Source organism: Triticum urartu, chromosome 2A (genome assembly GCF_056163025.1).
Source record: "Triticum urartu cultivar PI428250 chromosome 2A, HENAU_Tu73, whole genome shotgun sequence".
In the NCBI taxonomy this organism is placed as follows: domain Eukaryota; kingdom Viridiplantae; phylum Streptophyta; class Magnoliopsida; order Poales; family Poaceae; genus Triticum; species Triticum urartu.
In genome coordinates this window covers 182,066,082-182,087,194 of record NC_141874.1, presented here as the reverse complement: position 1 = coordinate 182,087,194, position 21,113 = coordinate 182,066,082, and the positions used below count along the sequence as shown (strand labels likewise).

The 21,113-nt window shown below is 47.1% G+C and overlaps 1 protein-coding gene across 1 annotated transcript; it reads right to left on the bottom strand.

Moving 5' to 3' along the window:
- Positions 1-14,917: 14,917 nt before the first annotated feature.
- Positions 14,918-19,079, bottom strand: LOC147984455 (uncharacterized). The gene is made up of 4 exons (XM_087541110.1): positions 19,041-19,079; positions 16,054-16,168; positions 15,546-15,972; positions 14,918-14,936 (listed from the first exon to the last, which is right to left on the bottom strand). Exons 1-4 carry the CDS (start codon positions 19,077-19,079, stop codon positions 14,918-14,920), a joined length of 600 nt encoding a protein of 199 aa, XP_087397236.1.
- Between the last annotated feature and the right edge of the window lie 2,034 nt (positions 19,080-21,113).

Sequence of the window (21,113 nt, the reverse complement as noted above, 5' to 3'; positions counted from 1 at the left end):
GCAACGATACATACGTGTCGGTTCCCGTTCTGTCACTGGGATCAAGCACCATAAAATCGAACCCACTACAAAGCACTGAGGGAGTCCTGGATTAGGGGGTCCTCAGACAGCCAGACTATATACTTTGGCCGGACTGTTGGACTATGAAGATACAAGATTGAAGACTTCGTCCCGTGTCCGGGTAGGACTCTCCTTTGCGTGGAAGGCAAGCTTGGCAATTCGGATATGTAGATCTCCTACCTTGTAACCGACTCTGTGTAACCCTAGCCCCCTTCGGTGTCTATATAAACCAGAGGGTTTAGTCCGTAGAACAACAACGATCATAATCATAGGATAGCTTCTAGGGTTTAGCCTCTACGATCTCGTGGTAGATCAACTCTTGTAATACTCATATCATCAAGATCAATCAAGCAGGAAGTAGGGTATTACCTCCATCGTGAGGGCCCGAACCTGGGTAAACATTGTGTCCCCCGCCTCCTGGTACCATCAGCCTTAGACGCACAGTTCGGGACCCCCTACCCGAGATCCGCCGGTTTTGACACCGACATTGGTGCTTTCATTGAGAGTCCCACTATGCCGTCACGATAAAGGCGTGATGGCTCCTTCGATCATCGGCAACGATGCGATCCAGGGTGAGGTTTTTCTCCCCGGATAGATCTTCGTATTCGGAGGCTTCGTACTGCGGGCCAACTCGCTTGGCCATCTGGAGCAGATCGAGAGCTATGCCCCTGGCCATCAGGTCAGGTTTGGAAGCTTGAACTATATTGTCGACATCCACGGAGACTTGATCTTCGACGGATTCGAGCCCGTGTCAGGTGCGCCGCACAGTCACGACGATCATGACTTAGCTCTGTCGTCGGACGGTGTTCGAGAGATCACACCTGTGGCTACTCCGGCCCTCAATCCAGAGCAGATCGTGCCGTCCGAGGACGGGTGGTTGGACCCCACCACGGAAGCCGCACACTCAGTGGCGATAGAGCCGAATACTGACTTCACCTCCTATGAGACCTATGTTACCGGACCCTTGGATTCGTCCCCGACCACAGGCTCTGAACTGCCTGTGTCCGTGCCTATCCAATCTGATTGGGCACCGATCATGGAGTTCACCTCCGTAGATATTTTTCAGCACTCGCCCTTGGGTGACGTGCTAGATTCATTGAGGTCTCTCTCCTTGTCAGGAGACCCTCGGCCGAACTATGTCCGGCTCGAGTGGGAAGCGGACGACGAAGGAATTCGTTCCCCACCCACCACCCACTTAATAGCCACTATCGACGACTTAACCGACATGCTTGATTTCGACTCCGAAGACATCGACGGTATGGACGATGATGCAGGAGAAGAACAAGAACCACCGCCCACAGGGCGCTGGACAACCACCTCATCATATGATATATACATGGTGGACACCCCCAAAGAAAGCAATGGCAATAAGGCAATGGAGGATAATCCCCTCGAGAAGCAATCTAAGCACCGGTGTCATCGATGCCACTCTAAGCCCCGCCATAGCAAAAGCAGCGATACCGAGACAAGAGACAATAACGCTGTGGACAGTGCCGAAGACGAAGACAATCCCCTCCAACCAGGCTTCGAGCGGGAGGATGGGCATACGAGCCCCAAGGAACAGGCGACAGACGGAGAATCAGGGGATGACAATTACATGCCCCTCTCCGAAGACAAAGTGTGCCTCGGCGACGAAGAATTCATCGTGCCTGAGGATCCCGTCGAGCAGGAGCGCTTCAAGTGCCAGCTTATAGCCACAGAAAAAAGCCTGAAGAAAAAGCAGCAGTAGCTTCAAGCTGGTCAAGATCTGCTAGCAGATAGATGGACTGAGGTCCTGGCAGCCGAAGAACATGAACCCGAGCGCCCAACCAAAAGTTACCCAAAGCACAGGTTGCTACCCCAACTCGAGGAGGAAGCATTAAAGCCTACACTACCGGCGTATGATGCGGCTAACCGACCATCTTGTGGCCGAGACAAAGCGGCATATCAGCCTGAAGTCCAGCCCGCACCCCGTTGCCAGTCAAACAAAAACACCAAGGCCCGGGGCTACACGCAGGACCTGCGAGACGTATTCGAAAACAAAGCAGGACATACAAGATCGATCTAGGATCACGGGGGCGCGCCCCAACCGTGACGACGACCGTTACACCGGATATACTAGAAGCAAATCCGGCCAGGCCGAATACAGGAGACAAGACTTGTACGAACTGCGTCGTGATATAGCCCGGCACAGAGGCGCCGCACACCCCCTATGCTTCACCGACGAAGTAATGGATCATGAATTCATGGAAGGGTTTAAACCCGTAAACACTGAATCATATGATGGTACAACAGACCCCGCGGTATGGATTGAAGATTTCCTCCTCCACATCCACATGGCTCGCGGTGACGATCTACATGCCATCAAGTACCTCCCACTAAAACTCAAAGGACCGGCTCCACATTGGCTGAATAGCCTACCAGCAAACTCCATTGGCAGTTGGGAGAACTTGGAAGACGCATTCCTTGACAACTTCTAGGGAACTTATGTGCGACCACCGGATGCTGATGACTTGAGTCACATAACCCAACAGCCCGGGGAGTCAGCTAGGAAATTCTGGACTCGGTTCCTAACTAAAAAGAACCAAATTGTCGACTGCCCGGATGCTGAGGCCTTAGCAGCATTTAAACGTAACATCCGTGACGAGTGGCTCGCCCGACACCTCGGCAAAGAGAAGCCGAAGTCCATGGTAGCCCTCACGACACTCATGACCCACTTTTGTGCGGGCGAGGACAGCTGGCTGGCTGGCAGCAACAACACATCTAAAAATCCTGGCAATTCAGATGCCAGAGATAGCAACGGCGAGCCACGTCGCAACAGACACAAGCGCCACAACAACAGTGACAACACCAAAGACACGACAGTCAATGCCGGATTTAGTGGCTCTAAATCCGGTCAGCGGAAAAGCCGTTCAAAAGAAGCAATCCGGGCCCGTCCAGTTTGGACCGCATACTCGATCGCTCGTGCCAAATTCACGACGCCCCCGATAAACCAGCCAACCACACCAACAGAGAATGCTGGGTGTTCAAACAGGCCGACAAGTTGAATGCTGAAAACAAGGAAAAGGGGATCCATAGCAACGACGAGGAGGAGCCTCGGCCGCCGAACACACAGGGACAGAAGAAATTTCCTCCCCAAGTGAAAATAGTGAACATGATATACGCAACCCATATTCCCAAGCGGGAAAGGAAGCGTGCACCAAGGGACGTCTATGCGATGGAGCCAGTCACCCCAAAGTTCAACCCATGGTCTTCTTGTCCGATCACTTTCGATCGCAGGGACCACCCTACCATTATCCGTCATGGCGGTTCTGCCGCATTGGTCATTGACCCCATCATTGACGGATTTCACCTCACTCGAGTCCTTATGGACAGTGGCAGCAGCCTGAACCTGCTCTATCAGGATACAGTGCGCAAAATGGGTATTGATCCCTCAAGGATCAAACCCACAAAACCACCTTTAAAGGTGTCATGGCAGGTGTAGAGGCCTGTTGCACGGGCTCAATCATACTGGAAGTGATCTTCGGATCCCCGGCAACTTCCGAAGTGAGGATTTGATCTTCGATATCGTCCCCTTCCGTAGTGGCTATCACGCACTGCTCGGACGAACCGCATTCGCCAGATTCAATGCGGTACCGCATTATGCATACCTCACTCAAAATGCCAGGACCTCGCGGGGTTATAACAGTTAATGGAAACACAGAACGCTCGCTCCGTACGGAGGAGCACATTGCGGCCCTCGCAGCAGAGGTACAAAGAAGCCTTCTGAGGCAAACCGCCAATTCGGCGATAAAGCCTCGGACACCCTCAAGCGAGTCTGGAGTGCCCTGCAACAGGATCGCCCGGCACATTTTGAGCTCGCCTAGCAATTCGGCCTCCGTCCTTGTCCCAGTCAAGCGGCGAAATTTATGCCGCGCGTCCATAATTACGCACTCAAGATACCATGGGCATAGGCGGAGGCACGGCTATGGCACAACCCACAATGCGGCTCAACCGCCTCAGGACCCGTATATCTTTACCATTTTCTTCCTTTCAGGACCCTATTCTCTGAAGGCCCTCTCCGATACCTTGATTATCGGACCCGTCACGGGAAGGAAACACCAAGGAAGCAAGAAGCTTTGATGTACAAGGGAATCCCCAGGTGGTCTCTGATAACGATCGCTATACCTGTTTTACATACCCACACGCAGCTTGCCCTTGGATAGGACATGTCAAATAGTCCTATTTTTGCTTAGTGCACTAATTGAATAGATACGCTTTGACGTACCATTTAAATAACAATGTACATCGTTAGCTTATTATTGCATTTCTTCATCTTTTTTTCCCTGTCTGCTTATTTACGACAAATTGCACCCGTACATCCTGGTGCGTTCAGTGCGCCAGGGGCTTTAGTGTACCCCATAACAGGGCAAGAAAAGTCCAAACACTTTCGACAATGTAGCACCCCGAACTTATAGCATTATATGCATCAGCTCTGAATCATGTCTTGAGTCAATAGTTGGGTTTTCCCGGCTCCCATGTTTTGGTACCTTACGTTCCGCTATATCGGCTAAGGTAGCACTGGGAGAACTTGAAAGTGCAACTATCCCTAGGTGGTTTTGGTAATTCATAACAACATATAGCTCATTGAGCTAATTCTATTCCAAGATGATTATTTCAGGAAAGCTCAATGATTGGCACGGCATGGATGTGAAAGTGGAACACTCAAAATGCTAAGGACAAAGGATTGGCTCAAGATCAAAAGCTCAAGACTCTTCATTTTATATTTTAGTGATCCAAGATCACATTGAGTCTTTAGGAAAAGCCAATACTATCAAGGAGGGATGAGGTGTTGCTTAATGAGCCTCTTGCTTCATGAGCTTAGTGATATGCTCCAAAACCCTCAACTACTTTCCCATATCCACATATGACCTAAACCCTAAGCCAAACTCGGTCCTACCGATTCTTTCTATCCGGCGCCACCGAGTTTCACTTGTCATAAGCCATTGCCAAACCCTAGCAATTCGGTTCTACCGATAGGGATCTCGGTCTCACCGAGATGGGATTGCAAACTCTCTGTTTCCCTTTCGTAACTTTTCGGTCTCACCGAAAGAGCGAATCGGTCCCACCGAGATTGCAATGTAAATTCAGTGTTTCCTTTTTGTAACTTTTCGGTCTCACCGAAAGAGCAAATCGGTCCCACCGAGTTTGCCTGACCAACTCTCTGGTTAGCTAATTACCAAATTCGGTCCCACCGAGTTTGTGTAATCGGTCTCACCGAGATTACGTTATGCCCAAACCCTAACCATATCGGTCCTACCGAGTTGCATGTCAGTCCCACCGAAAATCTCTAACGGTCACTAGGTTTACATTTTCGGTCCGACCGAGTGTGTTGATTCGGTCCCACCGAGATTGGAAAACTGTGTGTAACGGTTGGATTTTGTGTGGAGGCTATATATACCCCTCCACCTCCTCTTCATTCGAGGAGAGAGCCATCAGAACACATACACAATTCCAACTCATATGTTCTAAGAGAGAACCACCTACTCATGTGTTGAGACCAAGATATTCCATTCCCATCATATGAATCTTGATCTCTAGCCTTCCCCAAGTTGCTTTCCACTCAAATCTTCTTTCCACAAAATCCAAATCCTATGAGAGAGAGTTGAGTGTTGGGGAGACTATCATTTGAAGCACAAGAGCAAGGAGTTCATTACCTACACACCATTTGTTACTTCTTGGAGAGTGGTGTCTCCTAGATTGGCTAGGTGTTACTTGGGAGCCTCGGACAAGATTGTGGAGTTGAACCAAGGAGTTTGTAAGGGCAAGGAGATCACCTACTTCGTGAAGATCTACCGCTAGTGAGGCAAGTCCTTCGTGGGCGATGGCCATGGTGGGATAGACAAGGTTGCTTCTTCGTGGACCCTTTGTGGGTGGTTGCTTCTTCGTGGACCCTTTGTGGGTGGAGCCCTCCGTGGACTCGCGCAACCGTTACCCTTTGTGGGTTGAAGTCTCCATCAACGTGGATGTAGGATAGCACCACCTATCCGAACCACGGGAAAAACATCCGTGTCTCCAATTGCGTTTGAATTCTCCAAACCCTTCCTTTTACATTCTTGCAAGTTGCATGCTTTACTTTCCGCTGCCAATATACTCTTTGCATGCTTGCTTGAATTGTGTGATGGTTGCTTGACTTGTCCTACAATAGCTAAAATCTGCCAAGAACTAAAATTGGGAAAAGGTTAAGTTTTTATTTGGTCAAGTAGTCTAATCACCCCCCCTCTAGACATACTTTCGATCCTACAAGTGGTATCAGAGCTTTGGTCTCCATTTGCTTTGATCTCCATAACTTTTGGTGGTCATAGCCTTGGTTTCACAACCTAGGAGAGTATGGCGTCTAGCGAGGGAAATTATCACCGTAGAGGTCCTTACTTTGATGGTACTAATTTTGCTAGTTGGAAGCATAAAATGAAAATGCATATTCTTGGACATAACCCCGCCGTTTGGGCTATTGTGTGTGTTGGTTTGCAAGGTGACTTCTTTGATGGGAAAGAACCAAACCGTGAAGCTACCGCGGATGAGTTGAAGATGTTGCAATACAATGCTCAAGCTTGTGATATTCTCTTCAACGGATTGTGCCCCGAAGAATTCAACAAAATCAGCCGTCTTGAGAATGCAAAGGAAATTTGGGACACTTTGATTGATATGCACGAAGGTACAGACTCCGTCAAGGAATCCAAGTTGGATGTGCTTCAAAGTCAACTTGACAAGTTCAAAATGAAGGATGGTGAAGGTGTCGCTGAAATGTACTCTAGGCTTGCTCTCATCACAAATGAGATTGCCGGCTTAGGAAGCGAAGAGATGACCGATAGATTCATCATCAAGAAGATTCTAAGAGCCTTGGATGGAAAATATGATACCGTGTGCACATTGATCCAAATGATGCCCAATTACAAAGATCTCAAGCCAACGGAGGTGATTGGAAGAATTGTTGCTCATGAGATGTCACTTAAGGATAAAGAGGAACTTCACAACAAATCAAGTGGTGCCTACAAAGCCTCATGTGAAGCCCCTACATCATCAAGTGAGAAGCAAAACTTCAATGAAGAATTGAGCTTAATGGTGAAGAACTTCAACAAGTTCTACAAGAATAGAAGCAAAGATAGAAGCTTCAAGTCAAGGTCCTACAATGACAAAAGATCTTCTAGTCGAGAGCGAAACTGCTACAGTTGTGGAAGACCCGGACACTATTCCAATGAGTGTACGGCTCCCTACAAGAGAAGATAAGATTCTCCAAAAAGAAGAAGCAAAGAATCACCACCAAGAGAGAGAAGGAGTAGAGATGATCGTTATGAACGAAGATACTCACGGAGAAGCAAGGATTCAGAAAGGAAGGAAAAAAAATCATCAAGGAGCTACACAAAACGAAGACATCAAGCTCATGTTGGTGAATGGGTATCCGGCTCCGACTCCGACAGCCACTCTGAGAGAAGTTATCACTCCGACTCCGAAGATACTCAAGATGAAGGTGTTGCCGGTCTAGCACTTGTGTCAACCAACTCCTACGACATATTTGACTCACCAAATGAAGGAATTGGAAGATGCTTCATGGCCAAAGGTCCTAAGGTAACACACCCCGAGTATGTTGATTTCAATAGTGATGAAGATGACTTGTTAGGTGATGATTTGCTTGTTGACAACTCTAGTGATGAATACTATGATGAAACGTCAATTAAACATGCTAATCAAGATAAAATGAATGACAATGATAAGGAGAAGATTGAGGCTCTAACTAAAGAACTAAACACTCTTAAGTTAGCTCATGAAACTATCTTCGAAGATCATCGAGAACTTTTAAGAGCTCATGAGAAATTACGCTTTGAAAAGCTCAATCTTGAGCAAGAGCATGAGTTCTTAAAAGCAAACAATGATGATCTCCGCAAGAAAAGTTCTTCTTACATTGCCAAGCGTTTACTCTTATCCACTTACATGCCTCAAGTCAAGTCTAGTAACAAGAACAAGAAAGATTCTTCCTCTAGCAGTAACAATGATCATGCTAAATCCAATATTGTTGCTTCTAGTAGTTCTCTTGATTCCACTAATGATTCTCTTAGCCAAGTTACACTTGAGCAAGAAAATAGCTTATTGAAGGGAATTATAGAGAAAGGAGTGTACAAAAGCCTTGCCGGGAGTAAGCAATTCGAGGAAATTGTGCGCAAGCAAGGAATGCACCGGAAGAATCAAGGTGTTGGTTTTGAACGAAAGTTCAATGCCAATGGAGTTGAGTGGGAAGAAGATCAATACCCCAATACAAAGTTTGTTCCTCAACAAGAGAAGTATGGTACTTCTTTCAAGGGGACACAAGCTCAAGATGATCTTCCACCACAAGACTACGAGCAAAAAGGCAAGGACAAGATTCAAGAGGAAATTGATGCATTTGAAGAAGCTCCTAAGACCTTAGTCAAGTGGATTCCCAAGACTATTTCAAGTTCCACTTCATCAAGTACGACTACAACTCCAAGGATTCCCATCAAGATGGTGTGGATCCAAAAGAAGAAGAACTAGAGAGTTCTTGAGGGTGACTCCGCCAACATACTTCACTCTTATCATTTTGGCAAGAACAAGTGCAATCAACTTCCACATCTTGCACTAGTTCAAGGAGTCACAAACCCTCTTGTTGGTAAGACAAGGGACAAGGTAACCTAAAAGTTTTCATGGACATCATCTTGTGTGTGCATCACTCTATGTCTATGGATATCCTTGTTTGTTCCTTGTGGGACTAACTCATGTAGGTATTGAAAGTGCAATTCACTCAAATGGATAGCTCCAAGTGATCTACATCAACATTGAGCATCCACATCTTCAACATCTACATGAAGTCATCATCGACAAAACCCGAGGTTAGTTCATCCCTCTAAGGGGGGATATCACATCTAGGGGGAGCTTTACTCTAAGACTTGAGCTAAAGCAACTCTAAAGATGTGAACACAACAATGCTTTATGTAAAAGTGGTAACCCCACTTGAGCTTAAACGATGAGTATGACCTATGATCAAGTGTTCTCACTTGACTCCTAAGTCAATATACTCATATATAGATGACCTTGTCATCGCAAATTGCTTGATAGATGCTAGAATTGGTTGTGCATGCCTTGTCACATATTTCATTTGCCATCTTATTCTGTGAGCATGCTGGTTGCATATTTTACTCATTCGAGGACATCCACTTGTTGTTATGATTGTTTGGTTTTATTTCCTTTTGCCAAGTGGATGGACAAGAATGCCTAAGAACCTCCTCTAGCTATCTATGCTTTTCTCGTCTCAAACTCTATTCATGCTACATCACAAAATTTGATCAAGTCAGATTCGAACCACTCTGTGTGAGGAGCGCTCGGAGTCCCTGATTCGTCATAGACTTAAACTTCCAAAACCTCTTTATGATTCTCGGTCTGACCGATACCCCACTTTCGGTCCTACCGAGATCATTAAGTTGATCTAGGTTTTTGATCTCAGTGCAAGCGATTTGAACCTTTCGGTCACACCGAGTTTCAGTAACTGCTTGCAGTTATGAATCCCGGTGCCACCAAGTTGTTCCACTCGGTCACACCGACAGGGTCGGGCTATATATAGTCACGGGCAAAAATTTGGAAATTTCTCCGAACCCCTTCGCCCGCGCGATAGCCTGCTCTGCCAACTTGGTCTCCGGATCGTCTCCTCGCCGCCAGCCGCCTCCAGTTGCTGGTCTCCATCGCCGTCAACGGAATTCTCCACCGCCGTTGCCGCCGTAGCGAGTCTCCGCCGAACTAGGGTATGGACTCGATCACAGTGCTATTCCCCGTCCGATTCCTAGCACATTGTGTTCTTAATGATTCTTGCCATGATTGAAACACTCTTATCCAGTCAATGCGCTCGTAGATTAGGTTTGATTCGAAAATTTTAGGGTTAGGTTTCCGCCGAAACCATCTCGGACCCACCGAGTTGAAAAACTCGGTCCCACCGATTTGGCTTATGCCATTGCACAAGTGAGACTCGGTCTGACCGAGAATTACTTATCGGTGTGACCGATTATGGAACTTTGTGAAACCCTAGCAGTCTCGGTGCCACCGAACTATGACTCGGTCCAACCGAGTTCACTAGTTTAGGTTCCAAAACTGCTTCGGTATCACCGAGTTTAAAAATCGGTAGATCTGAGATGATTTCAGTGGGAAACTAAAACTAAGTTTTTGGATCATTCTTTTGCAAAAATCTCTGCATTTTGTGATGCTCATCTATTCTACCTCATCTATAAACTATTCACAGGGTCAGCAGACAGCTTGTTCATCATGTCAGATCAGAGTGACAGCCAGAATGTGTCAGAACAGCAAGTGCACATGAGTGAGGGCACTAGTCCCTCCAGTTCTTCAGATGATGGAAGCAGAAGTACTCCTAGAAATTTGCCAAAAGCTGCCACCAGACAGAGAAAGAAGAGAACTTCAGATTCTGAGGATGAAGACTATGTGGCAGAAGAGGAAGCCACATCAAAGAGAGTTGAGCCAGCACAGGGCACAAAGCTAGGGTTAAAGATCAAAAGGCCAGCAGGTAGGCAGCCTATGCCAAACGCCAGAACCTCAACTCAGATTCCTGAGCCAGTTGCTGCTGAAGGAAAGAAAAGAAAGGAAAGGGTGAAGAAGACCGTAGCTAGAGTGCTTGGAAAGGCTTCCATCATGGAAGAAGAGGAAGAAGAAGAGGTTGCTGCACCAGCACCTAAGGCACCTAAGCTTATGGGTGATGCTATAAGATCAGGGGCTGCTGCATCCAAGCCCAAAGAAGCACCCAAAGCTGCCTCCAAGCCCAAGTCTGCACCAAAGAGAAATACAAGGAGCATACCTGCAACTGAGAAGAACAAGGCCCCAGTGCTTGACATTGCTGAAGAAGAAGAAGGTCAAGTGCTCAGAAAGCTCAAGCCCAAGATCCCAGACCATAGTGATGCTCATCCTGTGGCTGAGGACATGAAGCTCAGGAGAGACTCAGGGCTCAGGAAGTGGAGAGAAGCAGATCCGTATGCTTCAAGGAGAAGAACTGCTGTTGATTACAGGTTTCACACTAAGGAACAACAGGACTTCTATGAGACAGTTTTGTTGGACAAGAAGCCAATTGTATGTGATATGAGATGGGTAGACTGGGAATACATCAAGGACAATGAAGAGCGTTATCCTGGAGTGCAGGACAGCTTCAATGCTTGTGGAGTAGCAGACTTTGTTGGGCAGAAGCTCACAAAGTGGAACGAGGAGCTTATTATGCAATTCTACTCCATGGCACACTTTTATCCAGATGGTAGGATAACTTGGATGTCTGAAGGTACGAGGTACCAATCTACAGTTGCTGAATGGGCTCAGCTGATCAATGCCCCAGAAGAGCAGGAAGATGACTTGGACATATATGCCAAGAAGAAGATGGATCATAACTCAATGTCAAATATGTACAAGGAGATCCCAAATGAAGCACTTGATACTTTCAAGTTTGGCTCAGTCCATTATCTTCTGTCAGGGCTGCCAACTATTAATTGGATTTTGAGGCACACTCTCTTGCCCAAGTCTGGAGATCACAAGATGATCAGAGGCCATGCAATCAATTTGCTTCATGTATTTGATGTACCTCAGAAATTCAAGGTGATGAGCCTCATAGTAGAAACTATCAAGAGGACTGCAGCAGATCAGAAGAGGAGCTGTGGGTATGCCCCACAAATTCAAGAGCTCATTAACTCCAAAATGGGCACGGGCATATACTTGTTGGACAAGGAACACCTGCCCATCCGTCCATATTTTGAAGATAATCAAGTTGTTATGACTGAGAATGAGCCATCATCTGCCCAAGCACAAGCAAAGAAGGAGAAGGCAAGGAAGGAGAAAGCTGCCAAGATGCCAACTCAAGAGGAGGCATCTGAGTATTTCTTGAAAACCAAACAAGAGCAGCTTGGTTACCTGATTGCATCCACCCTGCGGATTGAGAAAGGACTAGCCACCCTAACTCAGAACCAAGCAAGCTTAGAGAGGATCATGGAACAAAAGTTCTATGACTTGGATGTCAAGGTGACAGAGATTCAGACTGTCGTGGAGCAGCTCCAGGATGACATGCAGGAGAGGAGAGGCAGGACTACAACTGATGCCTTTGCCAGAGTGCCACGAGGTCCGAGGTCGTCTGCAGTGCCAGTTGCTGACACTAGAGCCACCACTTCTGCACCAGCTACAGCCTCAGTTCCACCAGCTCCAGCATCTACTTCAGCCTCCACTCCAACCACGTCTACAGAAGGCTTCGTCCTTGGAGTGATCCGACTCCACCACCACCAGAAGATCAAGCCTGAGCGTCGACTTAGCACTATGCATTTTCTAGGAACTTTTTGGTAACTTGTTGCCAAAGGGGGAGAAAAATGTATAGATCATAGGCTTCGAGAGAGAGAGAGAGTTGCTTTTTTCTCTCTTGCTTTATTTGGTGGTTTTTCGAACTTTGTTTGCTTTTGAGTGCTTGAGATACTATGTCATTGCTCGTGAGACATTGATGATCATGTGTTTGATCATAAGCTACACTTATGCATGCTTGCTATTATCTTATCTATCTTATGTGATCATTCACTTTTCTTGGTGATGAGTGCATGTATTTCATTCTTATCATTTGAAGCGCTCCACTAAGATGTATGTGACATGGAAGAGTAACCCATGACTCTAACTCTTTGTGCATTTGCAGTCCAAAGCAAATTTTAAATATGCACAAATTTAGGGGGAGCTCTTACTTGTCACATACTTCTCAAAGCGACGATATATTTCATGCTTATTATCATTTGTCGAAGCTTTGATCTATATGTTGTCATCAATTACCAAAAAGGGGGAGATTGAAAGTGCAACTATCCCTAGGTGGTTTTGGTAATTCATAACAACATATAGCTCATTGAGCTAATGCTATTCCAAGATGATTATTTCAGGAAAGCTCAATGATTGGCATGGCATGGATGTGAAAGTGGAACCCTCAAAATGCTAAGGACAAAGGATTGACTCAAGCTCAAAAGCTCAAGACTCTTCATTTTATATTTTAGTGATCCAAGATCACATTGAGTCCTTAGGAAAAGCCAATACTATCAAGGAGGGACGAGGTGTTGCTTAATGAGCCTCTTGCTTCATGTGCTTAGTGATATGCTCCAAAACCCTCAACTACTTTCCCATGTCCACATATGACCTAAACCCTAAGCCAAACTCGGTCCTACCAATTCTTCCTATCCGGCGCCACCGAGTTTCACTTGTCATAAGCCACTGCCAAACCCTAGCAATTCGGTTCTACCGATAGGGATCTCGGTCTCATCGAGATGGGATTGCAAACTCTCTGTTTCCCTTTCGTAACTTTTCGGTCTCACCGAAAGAGCGAGTCGGTCCCACCGAGATTGCAATGTAAATTCAGTGTTTCCTTTTTGTAACTTTTCGGTCTCATCGAAAGAGCAAATCGGTCCCACCGAGTTTGCCTGACCAACTCTCTGGTTAGCTAATTACCAAATTCGGTCCCACCGAGTTTGTGTAATCGGTCTCACCGAGATTACGTTATGCCCAAACCCTAACCATATCGGTCCTACCGAGTTGCATGTCAGTCCCACTGAAAATCTCTAACGGTCACTAGGTTTACATTTTCGGTCCGACCGAGTGTGTTGATTCGGTCCCACCGAGATTGGAAAACTGTGTGTAACGGTTGGATTTTGTGTGGAGGCTATATATACCCCTCCACCTCCTCTTCATTCGAGGAGAGAGCCATCAGAACACATACACAATTCCAACTCATATGTTCTGAGAGAGAACCACCTACTCATGTGTTGAGACCAAGATATTCCATTCCCATCATATGAATCTTGATCTCTAGCCTTCCCCAAGTTGCTTTCCACTCAAATCTTCTTTCCACAAAATCCAAATCCTATGAGAGAGAGTTGAGTGTTGGGGAGACTATCATTTGAAGCACAAGAGCAAGGAGTTCATTACCTACACACCATTTGTTACTTCTTGGAGAGTGGTGTCTCCTAGATTGGCTAGGTGTTACTTGGGAGCCTCGGACAAGATTGTGGAGTTGAACCAAGGAGTTTGTAAGGGCAAGGAGATCGCCTACTTCATGAAGATCTACCGCTAGTGAGGCAAGTCCTTCGTGGGAGATGGCCATGGTGGGATAGACAAGGTTGCTTCTTCGTGGACCCTTTGTGGGTGGTTGCTTCTTCGTGGACCCTTTGTGGGTGGAGCCCTCCGTGGACTCGCGCAACCGTTACCCTTTGTGGGTGGAGCCCTCCGTGGACTCGCGCAACCGTTACCCTTTATGGGTTGATGTCTCCATCAACGTGGATGTAGGATAGCACCACCTATCCGAACCACGGGAAAAACATCCGTGTCTCCAATTGCGTTTGAATTCTCCAAACCCTTCCCTTTACATTCTTGCAAGTTGCATGCTTTACTTTCCGCTGCCAATATACTCTTTGCATGCTTGCTTGAATTGTGTGATGGTTGCTTGACTTGTCCTACAATAGCTAAAATCTGCCAAGAACTAAAATTGGGAAAAGGTTAAGTTTTTATTTGGTCAAGTAGTCTAATCATCCCCCCTCTAGACATACTTTCGATCCTACAGAACTACTACGATTGTGTCCCGGTTCTTCCGGACGAGCACCTCAGTAGAGAAAGCCGAAAACTGACTATCATGATGCGGCGAGAGCTGGTCGCTGTTGGAGAGGTCTCAAGTGCTTAAAGATTTTTTCCGCTTCGGGCGAGGAATCGGCCTTGTCCGATTTAGGCGTATATAGCGCCCCAAGTTCGGCCTTCCCAATACTAGGGGCTTCACCAAAATTTAAAATTGTAGACTTCTATGGCTAAGTGAGAGTGATAAAGTTGTATAGTCCGATTGCCTTGTTCACTGCGCTAAACACCTCCTTAAAGGACCAATTTTTTTTGGATAAGGAGTGTTTAAGACTAATCCCGAACACCTCAGTACTAGTTACATGGGGGCAGAAGCCGACGACTGGCCAACTCGCAGATTTTATAAACGGCCTCAGAGAAGGTAATATTTTAAATCGACAAGTGTTATATAGCGCACATGAACTCGTTTTCATATTACAGGATCACATGAATACATTCATTCAAATATTACATCCGTAGCACATTCCTCCGCCACAAGGCGGGCACCCTTTAGGACACTATCATAATACTTTTCGGGGTGGCGATGCTCTTTGCCCTCCAGTGGCCCCTCCTTCACCAGCTTTTCGGCGTCCATCTTCGCCCAGTGCACTTTCGCACGGGCAAAGGCCCTGCGCACAACCTCAATGCAGACGGGCCGCTTTATGACTTCAAGCCATGGGAAGGCATTCACAAGCCGCTTTACCGGGACGAAGTAGCTGCCAGGCATGGGCTCGCCAGACCACATCCGAACTATGAGACCCTTCATGGCTAGTTCGGCCGCCTTGTGAAGCTCGACCAGTTGCTTCAGCTGGTCGCTCAAGGGCATCGGATGTTCGGTCCCAGTATATTGAGACCAGAACAACTTTTCCGTCGAGCTCCCTTCCTCGGCCCGGTAGAACTCCACGGCATCCGATACACTGCTGGGTAGATCTGCGAACACTCCTGGAGAGCTCCGAATTCGGGTAAGTAAAAGGAAAGTTTCCTTCATATGCTTGCTTTGCATAATGAATGCCTTACCCGCTGCTATCTTCTTGACCGCCTGAATCTCCTGGAGGGCCTTTTGAGCTTCGGCCTTGGCATTTTGTGCGTTCTCGAGGGCCTTCGCAAGCTCGGACCCCTGCGTCTTAGAGTCACGCTCCAAGGACTCGTATTTTTTGGCGAAATCCTGGAGCTCTTGCTGAACCTCGCCGACTCGGGCCTCTTGCTTCTCGCGCTCGATGCGCTCCTGGGCAGCTCTGTCTTTGGCCTCGGACAGCGCCTTCTTTAGGGCCGCCACTTCGGTCGTGGCCCCTAGCAAAATTCATGATGATCCCATGATCTAGTAACCACTTTATTTTTTCTTTATCAATATACAGACGGGGTATCACTTACCTTTGTTCTCTTCGAGCTGCCTCTTGGTAAGGCCGAGCTCTTCCTTGGACCGTTCAACGTCCTGCTTCAGTCCGGAGACCTCCGAAGTACGAGCGGCAGCGGCCAGCAGCGAAGCCTGCTTATTCACATAGACATATTCTGATTAGACTCCTGTGATTATTATTTGATCCTTTGTTCAGCCTTTCTTTGCGAACGCCAAACATAGCATCAGGGGCTATTGTCTATACTGTGATATTTTCTCATAATTTGATTACTTACCCCAAAGCCTGTTAGGAGGATGGCACAGGCTTCGGTCAGTCCGATTTTGGCGGACTGGACCTTATCGACCACCGCACTCATCATGAATGGAAGCGCCGCGAAGCGCTTCCAGCAAGTTGTCTGATGACTCTGGATGGACAAAGGCCATCGGCACAGACGGCTCGCCCCCTTAGTGAGGGGTCGCCTGACAAAATCCAGAACCACTAGAGGTTCCGGCGCAGTATCCGGCCGGGGGCCAAACTTGTTGCGGCCCCCGTCATTAGGGCCCACAGGAGTCTTGCCCCCATGCGCCCAGTCGGTGCCCTTTGAGACAACACCTCGATGTCGTCCGTGGGCCGGGGGGAGGTGGCTGTTGGGAGTGAATCGTTGTTCATCGCCGACTGGCCCAAAGACTCATCCGAAGAGGATACGTCGATATGGGCTTTGGATGGACTGCATGATCATGTTTGACATGATGAGAAGTAATAAAAACAAAACATAACAGAACTATTATAGTATCCGGATAGTTATGACTTCGCCAGGGGCTTGGCCCTGGGCAACCACTCCTCGTCGCTGTAAGCGGCTGTTGTGGAGTAGTCCGGAAGGAGGGTCCTTCCCTTCTTGGACCCTTCGGCCTCCCCAGATGGAGCGGCCTTCCTTTTCTTGTCTCCCCTGGCTGGGGGGGGGGACTTTCCTCTTCCTCCTCCTCGTTTTCGTGGGAGGAGTGCGCCTCGGTGTTTTCGGAAGATGAGTCCGATACGACCTTGCGTCGGAGACCTTTTCTGGTCCCCGCGGCCTTCTTCTTGGCCTTCTTCTCCGGTGCCTCATAGGGCGCCGAAACTAGCATCTCCGTTAAGAGAGCCCTTCAAGCAGTGGGGCCGGACAATCGATCTGCTCCACTGTCGCTACCCAGTCTTGTTAAAATGGCGTGGAGGCTCAGATCCCTCACATGATTATACTGGGGAAAGGAACATCTTATGAGATATAAAGAGCTTACCGGATTGGCAGGGCGCGATTCTCGGTAAGGGGAGGAGGTACCTCAGCGGCCTTGAACAACACCTTCCAGACGTCTTGGTGCGTCGTGTTGAAAAGCTCTCGTAGCGCCTGGTGCTTGGCCGGGTCGAACTCCCACATATTGAATGCACATCTGTGACATGGAAGGATCCGGCAGAAGAGCATGACCTGGACCATGATGAGAAGCTTGATTTTCTTTCTTATCATATTTTTAACACAGTTCTGGAGTCCAGTCAGCTCCACCGATGAACCCCAGGATAGGCCCTTCTCTTTCCAGGAGATGAGCCGCACGGGGATGCCGGATCGAAAATCGGGGGCGGCCACCCAGTTGGTGTCGTGCGGCTCGGTGATGTAGAACCACCCCGATTGCCACCCCTTCACGGTCTCCACATAGGAGCCTTCGAGCCAGGTGATGTTGGACATTTTGCCCACCATGGCGCCTCCGCACTCCGCTTGCTGGCCGACCACCACCTTCGGTTTCACGTTGAAGGTCTTCAGCCACAGGCCGAAGTGGGGCTTGATGAGAAGGAAGGCCTCGCACACGACATGAACGCCGAGATGTTGAGGATGAAATTGGGGGCCAAATCATGGAAGTCCAGCCTGTAGTAGAACATGAGCCCACGGACAAATGGGTGGAGGGGAAATCCCAGCCCGCGGACGAAGTGGGTGAGGAATACAACCCTCTCATGGGGTGCTAGAGTAGGGACGATCTGCCCCGCGTCTGGGAGCCGGTGCGCGATGTCTGCGGCCAGGTATCCGGCTTCCCGGAGCTTCGTAATGTTCTCCTCCGTAACGGAGGAGACCATCCACTTGCCTCCCGCTCCGGACATGTTTGGAATGGCTTTGCGGAGAAAATGAGAACTTGGGCGCTGGAACTCGAGTGCGCGAGAATGGATGGGCAGGGGAAGAAGAAGGCATGGGTGAAAAGGAGGAGTCCTTGTCCCTTTATAAAGGTAGTAGAAACTGTGCGCCTCCCTACTTGCCCCATAAAATGGCTTATTCCCCAAGCGCCGCGATTGATGGCACGGTTGGCTTACCCATATCCGTATTGATGAGAATCCCGTGATAAGGGGAACACGATCTCTGCTTCGACAAGACGTGACAATAAAACTGCCTCGCAACACGTGCAGCGGCAGGCAGGGAAAAATGGTTCGTAATGATCGGGCCACGGCAGGACGTCATGTTATGAAAAGTTGTCAGCAGATTAGATTTGTGGAATAATATACTCTCTACAGTGGTATGTGGAATTTATTTTGCAGAGCCGGACACGATCCTTGTGTTCAAAATCTTCTATGGAGTATTCGGAGAAGGAACCCGCCTTGCAATGCCGAAGACAAACTACGCGTCGGACTCATCTTCATTGAAGCCTGGTTCATGGGCTACTGAGGGAGTCCTGGATTAGGGGGTCCTCGGACAGCCAGACTATATACTTTGGTCGGACTGTTGGACTATGAAGATACAAGATTGAAGACTTTGTCCCGTGTCCGAGTGGGACTCTCCTTTGCGTGGAAGGCAAGCTTGGCAATTCGGATATGTAGATCTCCTCCCTTGTAACCGACTCTGTGTAACCGTAGCCCCCTCCGGTGTCTATATAAACCGGAGGGTTTAGTCCGTAGGACAACAACAATCATAATCATAGGCTAGCTTCTAGGGTTTAGCCTCTACGATCTCATCATAGATCAACTCTTGTAATACTCATATCATCAAGATCAATCAAGCAGGAAGTAGGGTATTACCTCCATCGTGAGGGCCCGAACCTGGGTAAATGTTACCATCAGCCTTAGACGCACAGTTCGGGACCCCCTACCCAAGATCCACAGGTTTTGACACCGACAAGCACCTCTTCTCATTTCAAGATAAATAGATCAAGTTGGCCAAACAAAACCCAAATATCAAAGAAGAAATACGAGGCTATAAGCAATCATGCATATAAGACATCAAAGAAGATTCAAAATAACTTTCATGGATAATAAGATAGGTCTGATCATAAACTCAAAGTTCATCCGATCCCAACCAACACACCGCAAAAAGAGTTACATCATATGGAACTCCAAGAGACCAATGTATTGAGAATCAAACGAGAGAGAGGAAGCCATCTAGCTACTAACTACAGACCTGAAGGTCTAAAAGAACTACTCACACATCATCGGAGAGGCATCAATGGAAGTGGTGAACCCCTCCATGATAGTGTCTAGATTGGATCTGGTGGTTCTGGACTCTACGGCAGCTGAAATTGATTTTCATCAATTCCCCTAGGGTTTCTAGAATATTGGGGTATTTATAGGGAAAAGAGGCGGTTCGGGGGCACCTGAGGTGGGCACAACCCACCACGGCGCACCTGGGCCTCCAGACGCGCCCTGGTGGGTTGTGCTCCCCTCGGAGCACCCCCGAGGTGCTTCTTCGGCCCATTGGTTGTCTTCTGGTCCAAAAAAATCTCCAAAAAGTTTCGCTGCGTTTGGACTCCGTTTGGTATTGATTTCCTGCGATGTAAAAAACATGCAGAAAACAACAACTGGCACTTGGCACCATGTCAATAGGTCAGTACCAAAAAATGATATAAAATGACTATTAAATGATTATAAAACATCCAAGATTGATAATATAGCAGCATGGAACAATGAAAAAATAGATACGTTGGAGACGTATCAGCATCCCCAAGCTTAATACATGCTCGTCCTCGAGTAGGTAAATGATCAAAACAGAATTTTTGATGTGGAATGTTGCCTAACATGTCATATCATATTCTTTTCTTTATAGCATGGACATTTGTACTTTTATATTGCTTAAAGCAATAGTCTAGTTTTGACATGATAACTTAAATACTCAAGCATGCCAACAAGCAACCATGTCTTTCAAAATATCAACGCTAAAAATAAGCTATCCCTAGCCCATTATGCTCAATCATTGATCCATTCATGAAACACGCTCGCATATTAACTACACCCAATACTCAAGTATGATCATAGTGCCTCATAGTTGGTGCTTTATAAGAGAAGATGGAGACTCAAATTCAAAAATAGAAATTGCATAAAGTAAAAGAAAGGCCCTTCGCGGAGGGAAGTAGGGATTTGTAGAGATGCCAGAGCTCAAAGCAAAAAATTGAGAGATAAAAACATTTTGAGAGGCATACATTTCCCACCAACGAGAATGACTTAGAGTTCCCAACACTTCCCATGCTAGATATATCATAGACGGTTGCCAAACAGAAATTAAAGTTTATTCCTTTTTCCACCATCCTTTCACTTTCCATGGCTAACCGTATCCACGGGTGCCTTCCATACCAACACTTTCCAAGGAATTTATTATTTGACAACATAAAGTAAATTCATTTTTCATTTTGGGACTGGGTATCCCTAATACGTTTGCCTTACTCTCGTGCAATGACAAGTGAATAAACACTCATCGTGAGAATAACACATCTAGCATGGAAAATATTAGTCACCCCTCACCACCTTGTTAGCGGTACGAGCACACAAAAGAGAAATTTATTTTGAATATTAGAGATGGCACATACAAATTTTCTTAGAACAGCAAAAGAATACCGCATATAGGTAGGTATAGTGGACTCATGTGGCAAAACTGGTTTAAAGGTTTTTGGATGCACAAGTTGTGATCATACTTAGTGCAAAATGAAGGCTAGCAAAAGACTGAGAAGCGACCAACCAAGAAACGAATAATCTCATAAGCGAGCATTAAGCATAATTAACACCAAATAATGCACCACAAATAGGATATAATTTCATTGTATAATTATTGACTTTCGTGCTTGCATAGGGAATCACAAACCTTAACACCAATATTCTTACTAA